The sequence below is a fragment of the Phalacrocorax aristotelis genome, chromosome 11, assembly GCF_949628215.1.
Source record: "Phalacrocorax aristotelis chromosome 11, bGulAri2.1, whole genome shotgun sequence".
NCBI lineage: Eukaryota > Metazoa > Chordata > Aves > Suliformes > Phalacrocoracidae > Phalacrocorax > Phalacrocorax aristotelis.
The window spans coordinates 9,044,918-9,062,014 of NC_134286.1; the positions used below are offsets into that span (position 1 = coordinate 9,044,918).

The 17,097-nt window shown below is 41.9% G+C and overlaps 2 protein-coding genes across 23 annotated transcripts in view; one reads left to right on the top strand and one right to left on the bottom strand.

Moving 5' to 3' along the window:
* Positions 1 to 10,676, top strand: part of MAP7D3 (MAP7 domain containing 3) — a 46,231-nt gene extending 35,555 nt beyond the window's left edge. For 16 of the 17 annotated variants that reach the window (XM_075106759.1, XM_075106763.1, XM_075106769.1 and 13 more), the window contains 7 exons: positions 1,836 to 1,971; positions 3,102 to 3,282; positions 4,441 to 4,545; positions 4,814 to 4,867; positions 5,643 to 5,736; positions 6,198 to 6,396; positions 7,554 to 8,776. In XM_075106759.1, coding sequence (XP_074962860.1) covers positions 1,836 to 1,971; positions 3,102 to 3,282; positions 4,441 to 4,545; positions 4,814 to 4,867; positions 5,643 to 5,736; positions 6,198 to 6,396; positions 7,554 to 7,863 — 1,079 coding nt within the window. In that variant the 3' untranslated portion in view covers positions 7,864 to 8,776. Of the gene's footprint in view, positions 1 to 1,835; positions 1,972 to 3,101; positions 3,283 to 4,440; positions 4,546 to 4,813; positions 4,868 to 5,642; positions 5,737 to 6,197; positions 6,397 to 7,553; positions 8,777 to 9,195 lie in introns of those variants that run through there. The other variant, XM_075106760.1, reaches the window with a different exon arrangement.
* A 797-nt stretch (positions 10,677 to 11,473) lies between these two features.
* Positions 11,474 to 17,097, bottom strand: part of FHL1 (four and a half LIM domains 1) — a 32,406-nt gene continuing 26,782 nt past the window's right edge. For 2 of the 6 annotated variants that reach the window (XM_075106777.1, XM_075106779.1), the window contains exons 2-6: positions 15,632 to 15,813; positions 14,687 to 14,864; positions 14,023 to 14,192; positions 13,248 to 13,434; positions 11,474 to 12,477 (exon numbers count right to left, since the gene is read on the bottom strand). In XM_075106777.1, the coding sequence (XP_074962878.1) occupies positions 12,320 to 12,477; positions 13,248 to 13,434; positions 14,023 to 14,192; positions 14,687 to 14,864; positions 15,632 to 15,787 (849 nt within the window). In that variant the 5' untranslated portion in view covers positions 15,788 to 15,813 and the 3' untranslated portion in view covers positions 11,474 to 12,319. Of the gene's footprint in view, positions 12,478 to 13,247; positions 13,435 to 14,022; positions 14,193 to 14,686; positions 14,865 to 15,631; positions 15,814 to 16,701; positions 16,786 to 16,962; positions 17,029 to 17,097 lie in introns of those variants that run through there. The other 4 variants (XM_075106778.1, XM_075106780.1, XM_075106783.1 and 1 more) reach the window with 3 other exon arrangements.

Genomic DNA, 17,097 nt, shown 5'->3' on the forward strand with positions numbered 1-17,097 from the left:
TAACCGAAAAGCCTACAACATTTAGGCTTCTTGCTGAGGAATAAGTTATCTTATTTAGGTTCAGTTTTGAGGGGGAAAACCAGGTTGAACCTGGCATTGAATGTCAACCAATTCTTATATAACTGAGATTTCAGACTAGTCTAAACTGGCAAGACACTCAAGTGGTAAAGGAGACGAGAGGTGTTTTGGTTTCTTCGTTGTTGCATATTGGCAACACTAAATGAAACCTCCCTCCTTTTCTTTTAATATAAAAGTTGCAGAATATAGGAAGAAAAGCACATACAAGTCTTGAGCAGGCTGATCCTGTTAATGGTTCTTATAACTGCAAAAGACTGGTCTTTCCTGCTCAGGGAGGAGGAGGAGGAGGACTGCTTTTGACTGGGTTCAAATTTGGAACTGTCATGGCTGATTCTTGTTTGTACCACCATGGCTGCATTTTTGCCCAAATCAGAAGCAAAGTGTGTTATGGGAAAGTGCTTCTTCTTCAGCACTGGATAAATCTAAATAGCAGAAATCTCTGTGGCTGGACTTCATCAGTGCTGGAATGCTTTTCCTAGTACCACCAGAACAATTTTTATGCACAAAACTGCCATGATTCAGCTGCTGAGGGTTTACTCTCTGCAATTATGCCCTACAGCTGCAAGTAGTGATTACGTGTCCATGGGGTTTAAGCAGCTTTTCAGGTATTAAAGTTCCTAATGATGGCATTGTGTTTTGAATGATTTGTCTTTAGTTCAGAAGCAAAATAACTGATCAAACCCTGATGTCAGTGTTCATTAAAATTACCTTGACTTGAAGGCTTTATAAATGTCAAGCAAACATATATGTCCTGATCTGTGAAATATTAAAAAGAAGAAAGGTAGGTCCTCATCAACATTATGATGCTATTGCTCTGCTGAGACCAAGAGCTGATTCTCTGAATATTCAGATGATGAGTCCTTAAGTCATGTTCAGACAGTAATATTTCTAGAGTGTGGGAATAACTGATAAAAATCAGTCCTTTCAATATATATTGAGAGCAACTGGACGGCAACGGTGGGGTCTTTGTTTGGTTTTGGTTTGTTGTTTTTTTTTCCCCTCATGATAATTTATACTAGTATCTCTGATGTTCGGACACCGTAACACCAGGCAGGACATGAAGAAATACAAACTGCAGGACTGTACAAGTATCTGCTGACCTGGTGGTTGGAGCTGTTTTGATCTCCATCTAAACTGGAAATTGATTTGTTGCTAAAATGTGTAGAGATATAGCATTACTGAAGTCATTCGTATGTGCCTTCTGGGCCATATAAAATGGTGATTATTTGTGCCCTAAGATACTCTATAAATACAAAGGCATGAATGTTAGTGTTATGAAACAAGAGAAATAATTTAAAAAACCCCAATATTTCCTCTTTAGGGTCATGTGTATTCAGTTTTATTAGAAGGAAGTTCAGTGTATTTCCTAAAGCAGGTTTTTTTTTTTGTTTGTTTTCTTTTAAGTGTTTGTAAGAGTTACAGAATAAGCCTGTCTTTTCAGAAACATGCTTTTTTAAGTACTATGGTAATTGGAGAATGGCTTTAACTGTATCATCCGGAATACGGCTGGATCAGCGTAGTTGAAATGAGTTGTTATTATTTCAGTGTCAGTGAGATGCTGTGGCTCTGCATCAACATCTCTTTAGGCGCTTTGGCTATTGTGGGCCTTTAGATGCAGGGTATACTTGCTGAGTGATGAGCACTGATCAAAAAGATAGCGGGTCAGTTGGCCAAAAGGAAAATCTCACAGTTATAACGTCTTTCTTAATTTTAAGTTACTGGGGCTTTTTAACAGCAGTTTCTTTTAACCTTTGCAGAATCAGGTAGCAAAACAGTAGCAGGGACCACCACAGCTGAAGAAGCTGCTAAAATCTTGGCAGAGAAACGACGTCTAGCACGGGAACAAAGAGAGCGTGAAGACCAAGAAAGAATTCAGAGACAGGAAGAGGAAAGGTAACAGTTCAGGAGGAGGAAGGGATGATTTCAGTGGCGGTGTATGGATGGAGTAGACACTCCGGCTGTGTATGTTTCCTAAGCTTTAAGGTCCTGTAAATCTTAATGCAGTTCCTGAAGCAGAGACAGGTGCTAGCACTGTTTGAGACAGGATAGGCTGCAGTGTGAATCATTATTCTGTATCTCAGTATATACGTAATGCATAGTTCCTGTGCAAATCACTGCTGCTTTTTCTTTCCAGCCACCAGTGATGCTTTTATTTCAAGACTAGCATGAGCTTTGTACACCACTTGTTTTTGTTTCGTTTGTGTGTGTTTTGAATACGCAACCTCTCTGTATTAAACTCTTTTGATGAACTCAGGGAGTGGTTTGATGGTACATTAAATCTCATGTTAGTGATCAGAAATCTGGATCAGCAATGTTGCAGCCAAGTAATTCGAAGTGATAAACCAACCAGTGTGCATTTGGTTCACTGCATAGAAGTTCTTAAAAATAAATAATTAACTTTGTGCTGACTAACTTGATTCCAGATCAGGGGTCACCTGTCTCTGCTTCTGTGAACATGATGGAACATCAGATTTTGTCTCTTTTCCCCTCACGGGTATAAAGCTGTCAAAAACTTGCATATTGTTTGCTATAGATGTTTTATCAGAAATATGTCATCAGACTGTTGTGTACATCTGCATGATCTGGCAGCGAACACCTCCAGAATATCTCTGGAAATGGTACTAGAGATGAACCTGTCTTTTAGATAATGCAACTAAATTTATGTTTGACAGTGATTAAAAGCTTCATTCATGTGGTGGATGCAGGTGGTATTTATTGCATAGTTGTCACTTAATCCAGTTCTCAGTCAAACATTCCATTATTGGAGCAACCTGGCTTGGCCTTAACTTAATCAGCAAAGAACATTTATGTACTCTTAGATACGTTCTTGCGAGTTATTCTGCTTTTTCCTTTGACTGATCTGGATGGTGGCATTTGTAAATCCACAGCAAAAAGTATCTTTATGCCATTATTTTGTGATTGGATAACTTAGACCTTTCCTGCTTTCCTAGTCTGTCTCATGTTCATGCACACTTTTAAAGAGATAAATATCCAGTCAGTAACCGGTGTCTTGGAAACACTAGAATCAGAGAAGAAGAAATAGCCAAGAGAGCAACTGAGGAAGAAGCGCAACGGGAGGAGGAGCTCCGCAAGCAGGAGGAAGAAAAGAGACTGGCTGATGAAGAACAACAAAGGCAAGCTGAAGAGGAGAGGATCCGCCGAGAACAGGAAGAACAGGAAAAACTTGCAGAGCTTCAACACCAGGTCTGCTTTTCTGTAGGCTCTGACTGTGTTCCTCATACAAACTGCTGATGTGTTTTCGAGGGGGTTGCCTTTGATTTTCTTTTACAGAACAGTTTTGACAAATCTCTGTCAGGAATGATGTAAAGCAGAGTTCATCCTGCCTGAGATGGATTGAGAATGTCTTTAAGTCCTTTCCTTGCCCTAGTTGATGTGATTTTCCCCTCCCCCCACCCCTCAACATTTGATAAATTAAAATGTGGGGCAGAAGCAGATATTTTTGAATTCTTTTTAGCCGTCTGGGATGCTATTTTGCACACATAAAATAGTTGTACTGAGCCCACTTTACCAGCTTACTGGTACAGATTATAAGGAGGTGGTCTGTCTGGAAAGTTATCCAGCTGGCTCTGATTCCTTTAAAAGAAAGATTGGTAGTGTTTCCAAGTCCACTTTTCCGGTTGCTAAAAAGTCTTCCATGGCTAGTATCTGTGTACCTTTACAAAGGCATCCTTCCAATTGAAGGAGCTGTTTTGCAGAAAGTGGACTTTCTTTAAATGAGATTAATTTTGAAAATTAAAGCAGTGTTACAATGAAATTCTTTGTTTAAAGAGCTGTATCTCATGGATAGCATTGACATGTGTCTGTATGTTTCTTTTGAAAGCTTGTTTAAGTTTATAACAATTATTCTGAGTGTTACTATGCTTCTGTCTTCTTTCCAGTCATACTGGAAAAGATTTTTCCAGTGTAGAAGGAACAGATGATGTTCAGCACCAAGTATCTTGGTAGTAGTACCTGACTGCCGAGATTTTTAAGTCAACCTTGCCATGTTTAGAATTTAGTTGCTGTCTTGTTACTTTATAAATTACCCTTCTTAGACAAATCTTCATTCTGAAGTATACTTTGAACACTGAGTAGCTCAACAACATTCAGAACATTTGCATAATCACAATATAGCCATGCACATTGTTTTTCTTTTCAGATCAGTTTCTGAATGTCATAGTAATATCTATTTCATGTCAGTAGCTGGGTAATTGGCATTTAGCTGCAATGTATGGTAATACTAAATCGTGATTGTCTGATGTTCCTGTCTGTGTTGAACCAGAATCTCTGTAACAGCTCTGCTTTTGGCTCTTGGTAATGAGTTGTGCACTGTATGCTCTCTTCTTTTTGTTTTATTTTCAGAGAGAAGAAGCTGAAGCAAAAGCTCAAGAAGAGGCTGAAAGACAGCGGCTGGAAAGAGAGAGAATTATGCAGCAAAATTTGCAGGAAAGGCTTGAAAGAAAAAAGGTATACTATTTTGAAAGCAGAGAGGTTTCTCAGCCTAAAATAGTGGTTGAGGTGTTAAACTGAACAGGCAAACTGTCTCAGATGTGTTTAAATAGAAGTAGTGTGGTTTTTTTAAAAAGCCAACTCTGGCTTGTAAGCTTTAAAAACAGTGAATAAAGTAGTCAATTTACTAAATATGAAAACGTATTATGGCTGATGAAAACTTAAACGAGAATGCTGAAATATAAAGTTCTCTCTGTCATTGTAAATATTTTCCCTGTTTTAACAGAGAATTGAAGAAATAATGAAAAGAACACGAAAATCAGATCAAAACGAATCCAAGGTACTTTTTTGTTTGGATCTGTATAAGGGCAGAACAGACCCTTCCCAGAGAAGCCTTTGTGTTGTGTCCCGTCTTCCTCTTGCACAAACTGGCTTCCATGTGAAGTGCAAAGTTCTGGTGTACCAGAATAATTTTCAGTAGCTTCCCATTGCACACATTCTTCTGCTTTGCTTGTTCTGACAAAATGTTTTTAATGCATTTTCCTCCAAGGCATATAGAAACCACTTGCAGATTGGTTAAAAAAAACACTGGTTAGTAATAGATTTTTTTTTTAACTGTATGCGTTCTGTTGGGGCTATTTTTCCCCAGAAAACTGAAATTCCTGGTTTCATCTATTTGCTTTAAGCAAATCTTGGATGTCCCTTGGATTGCTACAGTAAACTGGATGTATTTTTCTTAATGTAGTGACCTAAGGTTTGTGGTAAATTATGCCTGTTGTATTGAGGAGGAGTAGTTGTTCTCTGAACATCCAAAGACCCAAGTCTTGATATAGCTGTAAGTCAATAAATATTTAGCATACACCTTGGAGAAATGAGGGGAAGAGGAACTCTGTAATAGTTCATAGGTAGGAGATGGAAGCGGGTCCCACACATTCTTTTACAGGCTCTGGCTTAGCAGAGCATGTGTTGCTGGGTGACTTGATTGTCTATTAGCCTTTGGACTAGTGTGGCCTTACTGCTGGGCACAGAACAGTCCTGCATGGGAGCTGTGGCTGAACCATTTGTGAAACGCTAGAGGGTAGTGAGTTACTCTGAATAACACTCCGGCAATTCAGTTGCAGAATGAAGGGAAGTCTGCCTCTGAGGCTATGGAGGGAGAGGATATTGAAGAGGAGGAAGAGTTGGGTCTTGAGAAGGCTGATCAACCAGGTAAGGAAACTTGATGAGTCAGGTCTAAGTGTCAGTCAGTGCCTCAGTGATGTTTAAGCCTTGTTTGAAAGGTCATTCACGTAATAGCATTGTGATGGTCTGAGACGCAAGCCCCAGAAATGCCAGGGAGGCTCCCTGCTTGAACAGAGGGTAGAGCATTGCCTGTTCGTGCCACAAGGGACGGTCCAAATGATTAAATGCAAAAATGATTTGAGTGAAATGCAGGCAGTATGTTTCATTTCATAAAGTGTATTTTTAAAGATGGAAAACAAATTCCGTGTTGATAACAACATGAAAGGCAGCTTGTCTATAGAGAAATGAATCTATTGAAGCCAAGTGCCTCGAGTGTTTGTTAGGAAAGGTCGTCTTGGCACTTCGTATTTTATTCATTTAAAATAGCAATTCTGTTACTGAAGCTCTTTTTTTTTCTTTCTTTCTTTCTTTTTTCCCCTCACTTTCAGGAAAGCTAAATGGTATTGACTTAGCCCAGGAAGTCAAGGGGGAGGCAGAGGTTTCTTCAGAGACTGCTCATAGCTTGATCTCTACAGAATCTGAGGAACAAGATGTGTCAGAATTGAAGGCCACTGAAGTGTTTATGAATGGAGGCAATTTGAAAAGTGATGAGGGGTCTCTACTTGTTACTGAATTAAAGGATTGCAGGTGAGTCTGTGTAGGCAGCTGCTTTACTGTCAGAGCAGTTATCCGTCACACTAGAAATCTCTCTCTGTCTTTAAATTAAATCTAGTACTGTATGTAGCATTGCCTCAAATTTTGCACCCTGCTAGCTTTGTGGTATTTCTCTGGCTTGCTCCAGGCATGTGGTGTGTGCGTGCTGTCAGTTTACTGCTTCATGCAGAGGCAGTTAGTTCAGGGTAATTGTTTGTTTAGATGGCACCATGTTAACAGTACTGGCTTTGCTAAGAAGTGAGACACACAGCCAGCAACGTGGCAGTGTTACTCATAAAGAATGCCATTGGCTTGAAATCTTTTCCCTTGAAACGGCTAGCAGTTCTTTTCATTAACAAAACATTAAACAAGAGGGAGGGGGATGACACTGGAAAGGAAGAACAACCTACAGAAAGCTCTAGAACAGTTTCAGTTGCACTAAAACATCAGATACAGCACAAAAGCCTCCCTTTAGTGGGGATTTTTTTTTTTTTTTTTTTTAGTTTTTCAAATTTTATATTCTTGAACATTAAAGCATTTCCATCTACTACTGGAAAATCTGTCCTCTGCTTGTTCCATTTGCTCATCTAAATGCTAATGATTTAGAAATGATGTTGTGAACTCTTTTTATTTTTTTTTTTTTTTAAATTAAGTGATGATAAATTAATTTCATTCTTCCAGTGATGGAATATAAAGACATTTTCACGATCTTAAGAATGAATGGCAACTGATTGCTCTGATTTGGGTTTAGATTTTAAATCTGTTTTAAATATTGCTAGTGTTTTGAGGCTCAGTTTTGTGTTTAAAAAGTCTTAACTGGAGAGAAAAGGACACATGCCCACTACTAAAATATGGTTTTAATTGTGCAGGGTTTTAAACTTGTTGTTTGCTTAGATTAAATTTCTGGAGCCAGATCTTACCTGAGGGCTATTAGTATAGTAAAAAGCAGCCATATGTTGGTGAGTCATTCTTCCCCATTGGCTCCTGGAGGGTAGATGCTGCGTGACAGCTGGAGGAGTTTGTCTGGGAATGTCCTTCAGGATGTTCAGTGCTTTGCAAAGTATGCAGACTGCTAATTGGCTGGCCTGTAATAAATCTAAAGGTTAAACATGCAGAAATTGTAACACCAGTATCCGTTCTTTTCTTTCTAGCCATCCTGCAAAAGAAATGGTTATCAGTGACTCAGTGAAGTTGGGTGTTAACGAAGCTGATCGTACAGTTGGACTTATTCAGAATCTTAATGGAAAATCTGGTTCGTGGACTTTTGAGGAGTTTATTGACGTTGGAGTACATTCCAAGTCAAGCAAACTGAGCTCGGACAGCATCTCTGCTGGTAACTGTAATCAAAACTTGAATGATGCTGCTACAATACCTTCTAGTCCCAAACTGGCTTTTGAAGAAGATGGTGCAGTGAATTCATTGACCAAACCTATAAATGCTTCATCAGGTAATCCAAGCTGATTTCCCTATCTGTCTCTTCCTCTGGCTAGGTAATTAACTTCCTTGTATTTTACTCTCCTTGCCTTAACTAAAGCTTCTTACTTACAAGGCACTTTTTCCAATGTGTAGACCAGAGGGAAAGCTCGCTCTTTAGTGCTCGTAGCTTGCGTTCTGTCAAAAGGAGTCACCAACTGATGCCTTTTTAGGGACTTGCTCCCGACAGCAGCTAAGGCCCGATATTAAGGCTCTTCCAAAGACACAGCTGAGCCCCATGAAGCTCATGTACCTCCTACCAGCACTCAAGCCCATCTGTCGTATTTTAAGCTGCTTCTACAATAACTTGAATGGCATGTGTTAATTTTGAAGATACTAACAGTTTAAAAGGTGTCTGATGTAACTATACAGACAAGAATTTTCCACTCCTAGGCATGTTCTGTAACTTTCTAATGCTGAGCTGCATGGTCTTACAAGGCCTTTTCAGGCTCTGGCAAGGTATTAGCTGTCTTCTCTACTTACTGTAGAATAGTCTTCCACTTCACTGAGGGGGGTGAGACCAACCTTAAGTTCCATACATGTTTGTGTTACATTCTGGGAGGAGTAATAAAGCTGCTCACGTAATATTCTGAATTTTCTGGAAGAAGCAGGGCTGCATCTGAAGCCACATGTACTTGAGAAGCCAAACCCTGATGCAGTACTGCGTAGCCTGTCAGAGAGGCTTCAGCAGGCTAGTTTATGTAAGGTTAAACTTCTCTGGTGTTGGAGCTAAACCCCAAATGGACCTACTCACAGCAGGAGGTCTCTTTCCATGAGATAAATGACTGTGTGAACAGTTGAAATGAATGGTAGTGGAAAAAACAAGACTTGCTATCCACATTTTCCTTAAGTGATGTGTAGCACTTTTTTTGATTAAAGTGTAGCACTTTTCTAGACTGAACTGTTTCCTGAGTCTCCTCTGTCACACTGCGTCTTGTGAATTTTAGTCCCGTGGACATAGTGTTAGCGAGACTTTCCTTGAAGCCATGACTAACTGGGCCCTGGGAATAGATGGATGTAATGTGATACTGCTGATCACACTTTGTTCTGATCAAAATAATTAACTTTTTAGCGAAGAAAGCGTTGCCTTTTAATTTTGACCTTGAAAATGTTTAGATGTAATATGGTTTAAGAATTATGTACCTAACTTTGAAAACTAATATAAGTATAGAAAAAAAGCTACTGCGCTGATTTGGACCCTAAGTAACCAAGTGGTTCTGTGCTCGCTCCCTGGACGTAGACTGACTGTGGTAATAGGCGTATGTGGCACACACGCAGCTATGATGGTTAAATGTTTTCTTCTCTTTGCTCTCTGGACAGAACTGTGAACACTAGAGACCTGGAAATAATCTGATTGCACTCAAGTAATCCAGTGCTTTATCAAGTACCGAAGGCCTTGTTTTGAAAAGCTGCTTGTTTACCCTTGTCCATCTTCAAGTTTGCAGAAAACAAAAAACAGCAGGGGAGGGATGACAAACTTCTAGATTTGCACCTTGAAACATTTCAGAGAAACTGTTGAGCTGATGTTCCTTTTCCATTTGTTTAGCTGATCGTTAGATAAGAGTTCCTAGTTTAAATATCACTTGTTTCCCTTTTACAGACTTTAACCTGTTTGAGTCTTTTTCTCCCCCCCATCAGTATCGTGTACAGGAACTTGCCACTGGAGGCTCCCCAGTGAGCTACTGGCCAGATTTTGCATATTCCTAAAATGGCACTTGATGAAATAAGAGTCATTCAGTGTGTGTTAAAGCTGAACTTCTTTTGTAATGTTCTAGAAAAATGCTGTTACTTGGCTCACATACTATTTAAATGGCTCACATACTATTTAAAACCACAAAATTTAATATCTTCAGTTTTGAATGGAGAAGAAAAATTTCTTATTCTCTACTGTGAAAATATTGGCAGTTTCAAAATGCAGTATTGTAGCACAGCTAATGTTTTTTAATCTGTTGGAAAACATAAAAACATTTTACATATGCACTACTATGTTACAAAAATGTCAAGTACCTAGATATGACTTTCATAGTGCAGTTTAACATGTCATGCTTTTAAAAATGTTTTCCTTTTGAGTTACATATTTAAGTTTATCTACACTCATGGAAGTATTATTTTATTGTGTACATAACAGTATTAGACCACTGAAATCATGTTTTGTTCATGTTAATTATTCTAAGTGTTCCCGTTCTAGCTTTATAACAGTGGCTGCAAGCTACATCTTATTTTTTCCCTTCCCCTAAAGCCTGCATTAAGTAATCTATTTAACCTAAACTTGCCTGCTTTTTACAGCATGAAGAGATTAACTATAAGCATCTTCTGAAAATTGCTACTAAAAGTAATAATGCAGACTTGTTCTTATGTCTCCTGTAACAGATATACTGGGTAAGTGATGACTGTAAAGAATAGCTGTCTCAAATCCTGCTATGAACCATTGGCTGATACTGTAACTCAAATGAATCATCCAAATGGCAGCTGTGTTTTCAGTGGTTAAATGCAAATGGTTTTGCTGGAACTAAATGTGTTCTTTCCTTGACATAGCAGTTACAGTAGGAAACCCTGAGCTTTCTTACTCTCACTGTTTGCTAGTCAGAATATGGTAGAACTGTTTTAGACTTTAGAGCAGTGCCTTAGGTAAAAAGAAAAATGTATTTTTGTATGATAGTTGTTTCATTCTGGCAGAGACAATCATTCTAACAAAAAAGATGCTGATATTTTTTCTGTGCTGATATTATTTGTTGAATGGTCTGTTACAGCTCTTTGTAAATACATGCGCACTGTTAAATAAACTTTGCAGTTGAACAATGCTTTATTTCTGTAATGCTAAACATCACCCTACTAGGAGTCTCCAACCCTTTGCCGTGCTGACCTGCCTTGAGATGCACTCTGGTACTGCGCTAACTGCTCCACACTGCAGATTCCCAAAGCTTGTAGCCTCTTTGGCAACTGCATTTGTGTGGTTGGGAAGGTATTTGTACTAACGCCTTCGGCTCTTGCTGTGTTTGTACGTGCCGATGATGTGGTCATAACTGTTGAATCCTTTACCTCGCTTTTCAGCGTAAGCATTTGCTTCTTACTTGTAGCACCACCAGCAGCTTTATGCTCTAACAGTGAATCTAACAGTGCTCCGTGGCCACACTGGAGCAGTGACTGTCAAGAATACAGGAAGATGCTGCCTTTTTCTTGTGAGTGTTCTTTGTTTCTGGTAGGTGCTGGTGAACAAAAGGGAATGACCAGAGCAGCATCCAGTTACTAAATATTTCTGTATGGTAGCAGCCACTGCTGTGGGGAAGAAAAAAGCGTTTGGGTTGCTGAAGGGTAGTGGTAGAGCTGTGTGTGGACAGTGGCTACACATATGTTCTCCAAAGGGCTTTTTCACACAGGCTGTTCTTGGCAGATGGTCTAGTGTCAGTTATACATTAAAAAATTACTTAGTTTATGGAAAGTGTTGCTTTGGTCCTCAGATATTTAAAGGTGCTATGGCAGAACAGCTGACTCTACTTCGCCAGTATCAATGTATCAGCCCTGATTTCCGTAGCTCAGCCGTAAGAGGTGTCAATCATGTAAGATGGCAAAATGAAAAAAGTTTTCCAGACTATAGGACTCCAAGCAAGGCACTAGTCTCATTTTTATTAAATCATAAAACATACACTGACACAGTAGGAGAGCTAGTGTTGTCTGAGCTATTTTTTTAAGGCACTTCTAAATGTGTGTGCATTTTGTTGTAGTTGAAAGATTTACTTTTTGTTAATGGTTTAATAATTGTATATAGACAGCCACATCTTAACGATGATGTAAAAAAAGCTGATGAGCAAAACTTTTGGGCAAACCGTGCAGAAATCAAGACTAAAACAAGTTTATGGAAGCTTAACTAAAGCTAAATAGTACTGCCAAAAGATTGTTATATGTAAGATGAAGCCATTCCATACACTTGCTGCAACTTGGAATGGTAGGGTAAGCGAAGGTCTGTATTATTGTGCTGCTGTTAATGGTGTGATACTTGTAAAAGCATAATAATGGATCTCTCTGATCCCAGGTGCAATCTTTGCATCTCTGTTTCGGAGGTGCATGCCTTGTCAAACCTGCTTCATTTAAGTGCCAAGCTTAAAGGTATACCAGATGAGTTTAAAACTAGCTTTGTTTTAGTTTAAGCCACACGCAGATTACATAGTATGTGGAGCTCTAATGCTAAATCTAACGGCATTTCAAACCTCTACACTAAGAGTTACTTGGAAGCAAAGTTAGATTTTTGCAACGCTACATGCGTTTATACTGCAGGAGCGTCAAAAGTCAAACCCAGTATATTGAAGTTACTCTAGTTTATACTAAAATGGAAAAAAAAAAAAAACAACCAATTACATTCTTAACATGCAAAAACCTGCTCCTTTACCAGGACTGTTTTGGAAAACAGGGCTCTAAAATCCATTTTACAGCAGTTGCTGTCTGCTTCTTACAGTCGTTTGGGACACTCAGCACAGTAAATTTTTCCATTATGGCAAACAAAGCGCTTGTTGGCCAGACCACGGGCACACTTTGTGCATTTGAAACAATAATCGTGCCAGGATTCATCTTCGTAGTTAACCACACTGGTTCCTCTTCCAAATCCTGCTAGGAGAGAAAACAATTATAGGACGGCGATAGTAGCTTTTCCCTTGGCTGGGCTAGCCCACCAAACAGCAGATCCCATTCTTACTGCCTCCTGCACTTCTGCAGTCTCACAGACCATACCTGTATCTTAAAATTCTAGCCAAAACTGCAACTGAACTACACTGCTGCTCAGTATCACTGCTCTTAGAGAAGCAGGCAGCTTAACATAAGGCTTGTGTGGCTTGCCTCTGCAGTAAGCTTTTTTTCCCCTCGGATTCTTTCTCCAGGGAAGCTGAATGAAAGATCAAGATGTAGGGCAAGGACAGGTTGGACTAAATGCCCAACCTGGTTGTTACAGGCTCAGGCCCCTGCTCTAAAATGCAGAATGGACTGAAACCCATAGGACTGGCGGGATAGTGCCCACAGTTCAGGGCAGAGCTTTGCAGTTCAGTAGCTGTTACACATTAAATGCATCAGAAGCGAAGCAAGTGTCACTTGGAGCTATAAAACACTGCTCTTTTTAGACTTCAGGTTCCCAGAATAAGATATAGGTGGGAACAGTTCTAGTTGGGGAAGCTTTGAAGGAGGTAAATTTGAGGGTGAAGAGCTCAGTTACTAACTCAGACTCCGTCCAGCAAGAGCACGTGGCTTATAGTTAGATCGCATATAAATTGCTGGAACTGGGAGACTAGACCTGCTCCTGGTGTTAGCAGCCTCTGAGCCGCGTGTCTTTGGGGAGCGCTGTTCTGACCTTAAGTACACACTGCCCTGAAGCATTTAATCCAACATACCTGTAATAGGATTCTTGCAGCCAGCGCACTTCTTAGCAACACACTCCTTGTAGCATTCAACGCAGTAAAACTGATCCTCTACAGCTGTGAAGCGCTTCCCGCCCAGTTGCTTCTTGCAGTTGGAGCAAATGAAACACTCTGAATGCCAAGGCTGTTCCTGGTAAGTGAGGCCTCCAGAAGTGATGGGCTAGGAGGCAAAGAGCAGAGATGCGTCTCAGGATCAAAAGGGAGGCGGGGAGGTGTCGCAGGCACAGGGTGCAGGGTGGGAAGGCTTTGTCAAGGATAAGATCTCTTGAACGTTTTCATAAAAATTAAACAGTGCAGCACACTTTGAGTTGCCCTAGCCTGCAGTCCTGCATGCCTGGAGCTTTCGTAATAGTTTTTTTTACCTGCATTGATGCTGCAGTTCTACACTAATCAGTTGCAAAGTTGTAAAGCAGCAATTTTATAAAATGCTGTTTTACTGCTTGAATATGCAATATACCTCCTAGAGAGCTTAAACCAGCCCCAAAGCACATGCAAGGCTGGTGCCCACTTAGTTTCAGCAGGGTTGCCATCAGATGACTCTACAGCCCCTGCTCAGGTACTGAAACTTGCAGGAACCATTGGTGCTCACGTTATTACACCACCAGCTGTGTGTACCAGTCTCTCAAGGAAAGATAATAAGTATTGGTACAGCTCCAGCATGATCTGTCTACTGGTTTACTATCCTAGCTTCCAAAAGACACGTGAGGGCTAGTTCTGGCAGCTGCCTTTGCAAAGCAGAAGGACTTACATTCTTGCATTTAGCACAGGTCTTGGCAAACTTATGCTCATGGCAGGAGACGCAGTAGAAGTCATCACCCTTGGGGAAGAAGCTCCCAGATCCAATCACTTGCTTGCACTGGCTGCAAGTGAAACAGTCCTTATGCCAGACCATCTTCTTGTACTCAACATTTTGGTCTCCTACAACAGACAGAAATAACTTGTTATGTGGGATTTCAGGCTTGTGACAAACTCCCCACCCTGTGCAATGTAACATGCCTGTAGGCAAGACCTGTCCGTACCTATGCCCAGGATTCAATTATAACACGGACAAGGGATGAGGTGTTAATTTCTGTAGCTGGCTTTAGCCAGGACCTTATAAATCTTTCTTAAAATATTTGCCAGGCAGGTGCCTGAGCCTTTCTGAGAAGACAACCTTCATTGACAGCAAAGCTTTTGGTAGAAATGGTTTAAGACTAACTACTACGGTGAACTATCCACATGAGCGTTAACTGCAAAGCGGCCTTTCAACACTTGCATAAAATGGACAGCTGAGAGCAACAGTCAAAACCTACGCATTTTGTGGTGCTGCAGCCCTTACCGCCCTAACTGCAGCCTCCGCAGCTTGATAAACCTCTGTGGTTTTGCCCTAGAGCAGAACTCAGCAGTTGTACCCGTATCGCTGGCACCAGTACCTGCAATAATATGCTTGAAGCAGCCCTTACACCTGGGTGCATCCTCGGTGGCAGTACAGTTGCTACACCAAACCTTGTTGTTCTCCCTTAGCATGAAGGGCTCATTGACCAAGGACGTGTAGCACTTGAAGCAGCGGAAGCAGTTGTCATGCCAGTAACGGTTCTTGAAATGCAGCTCCTGGAACGAACAGAAATGGCATGAGAAATGAGCCCCTCTCTCCCACTGAGCAGCCCTAAAACCAAGCTACAGTCTCATCAGCCTCGGCAGTAAAGAACAGGCATGTTAGTTCCTAAGCATGTCTGCATTTGGTGGTTGGAGATGCAGCTCATCTGCAAGCAGTTAAGGAAAGGGCAGTTAACCAAACTCATTAACACAAGGGGCTTAATTAGAATCACATTCATTTTGGACTTTCAGGGTAGCAGAAGATGCTTCAAACCAACAGCTTTGGTTTTGAGGTTCTGTAAGCATGGGCTTCTGTGGTTGTCAAGTTCCCTCCAGCTCAATTGCACTTGTTTATTGCCATAAACATGAAGCAATAAACATTTGTCAAACTGACAGAAATCAGACCCTAGGCTCCCAAGTGCTTTCCCCAGAAGATGAGTGTTCTGCATGCCCTGCGCAGGCTGGATTACCTGCAGTACGGGATTACCTGCAGTACTCTCTTCAGGACGATTCAGCATTTTCAGCAGTTCATGTGGCTGAATCTAAATCCTGCAACTAGCTCCTGTGCAAAAGCAGCCCGGGGTGAGCATCCCTCCTACAGTGCCCCCAAGCCTCTGGCTCTTTGCCCAAGGAGCACATGGCCCATCAGCCAGAGGACTCGCAAGAGAACGTGATTTCACACAGAAGCTCACAAACAGACCAGAGCCAGGAAAACAAACGGGAGGTTTATCAGCATCTGCCTGTCTTCTCCTCGCCCGCTTAACTGTTAAGCACTCACTCACCTTGGAGTCAGCCCCAATGGGTTTCTTGCACTCAATGCAGGTGTTGGCACAGAACTTCTCGAAGCACTTGACGCAGCAGTGGCGGCCCTCTTTCTGCACATACTTCTTCCCCTGCAGAGGGTCACGGCAGTAGTGGCAGTCAAAGCGCTCCGACATGGTGCCCACAGTGTAACTGCCAGGCCCTGCAAGAGGAACGCGGGTGAAGTTAGGGCACTGAAGCCTGATAATTGCTCCAGCTTCTTTGGTCTGTGCAAATGAGCAGGTACCAGGAGGACGGCTCAGCAATGAGCATGTGGTGGTGTCACACTCCTCCAGGGCTTGTTGGTAGAATAAGCAGCTTCTGTGCCAGCACTATTAGGGCAATTTTGCTATCATCAGACAGCTCAGTGGTTTATAAAACACAACAGCTTCTCTACCAACTGCACTGGCATTTTCCAGGTGCCCCCAGCTTTGCCTTTAGGGTCTAGTTTAGGCTAATGAACCATCATGCTCAGGGAGGCTGGGTACAGTAGACAACCCGGGTTAGGTCACAGCAATCACGAACTCGTACACCTGCTAAAGAAGGCAGCTTGGATGTCCCCTCCCAGGTCACAAATTACCATTAGGACACAAAGAGAGAAATACCATGAAGCCTCAGAAAATGTGGGCTACAGAGAAAGGCCACGTGGGCCAGCTCCTGGCTGCGCTGCGGAGCTTAGCAAGGGCAGGGGCCGCCCTGCCTCCTGGAAGCGCTGTGCTTGCCGCTGCAGTTAACATAAGCAATGCATTAGTAACACAAATATTTTCAGTTCCCTTAATAGCCATCCAAGATACAAATGCTAGATTTCTGCCTACAGAGAGGCAGGATGGGCTCTGGCCAAACACAAAAGGCGCAGCGCTCTGCCTCCTGAGGTCCAGCCCGCCGCGAGCGCGGCGCGGCGAAGTTTGCTCGCCCTGGGAGCACAGCTGCTGGCGAGGAGAGCTGAGCCCCACACCAGCCTTTCCCCATCACCTTCTTAAGAGGAAGGATATGAGGCTGTTTCATTTACATATTTCACATCAAGCAAGAATAATGATACCTAATCACTCACTGAGAGCCACTTAGTTTGTTACGGCCAGGCCCACCACAGGCCTCGGCGAGGTCCTGGCTGAGGTGCCGCATAATTTGTGCGCTGAAATCACGGCCAACCATGAGCAGAGCAGACTGGTTTCCATGTTTCCAGCCTAAGCCTGCAGCCAGCTGCAGCCCTCTGAGGCTTTTCGTGCTGGATAGTTGTGCAGCTTCCAGCTGCCTCTTCACCGGGCTTTCACATATAAAGTCATAAGGTAAAAACAAGAAAAGCTCTCCCTACATGTAAAGATACTTCTTCAGTTCATGCCAGCAGGTCTCTGCCAAGGCATGATGTTCCACCAGGGCCAGGGAGCCAGCACATCAGCAGGTGTGGGGGCTCGTGACGAAAGGCTTTTCCACTTTGGCCGGAGGTGCC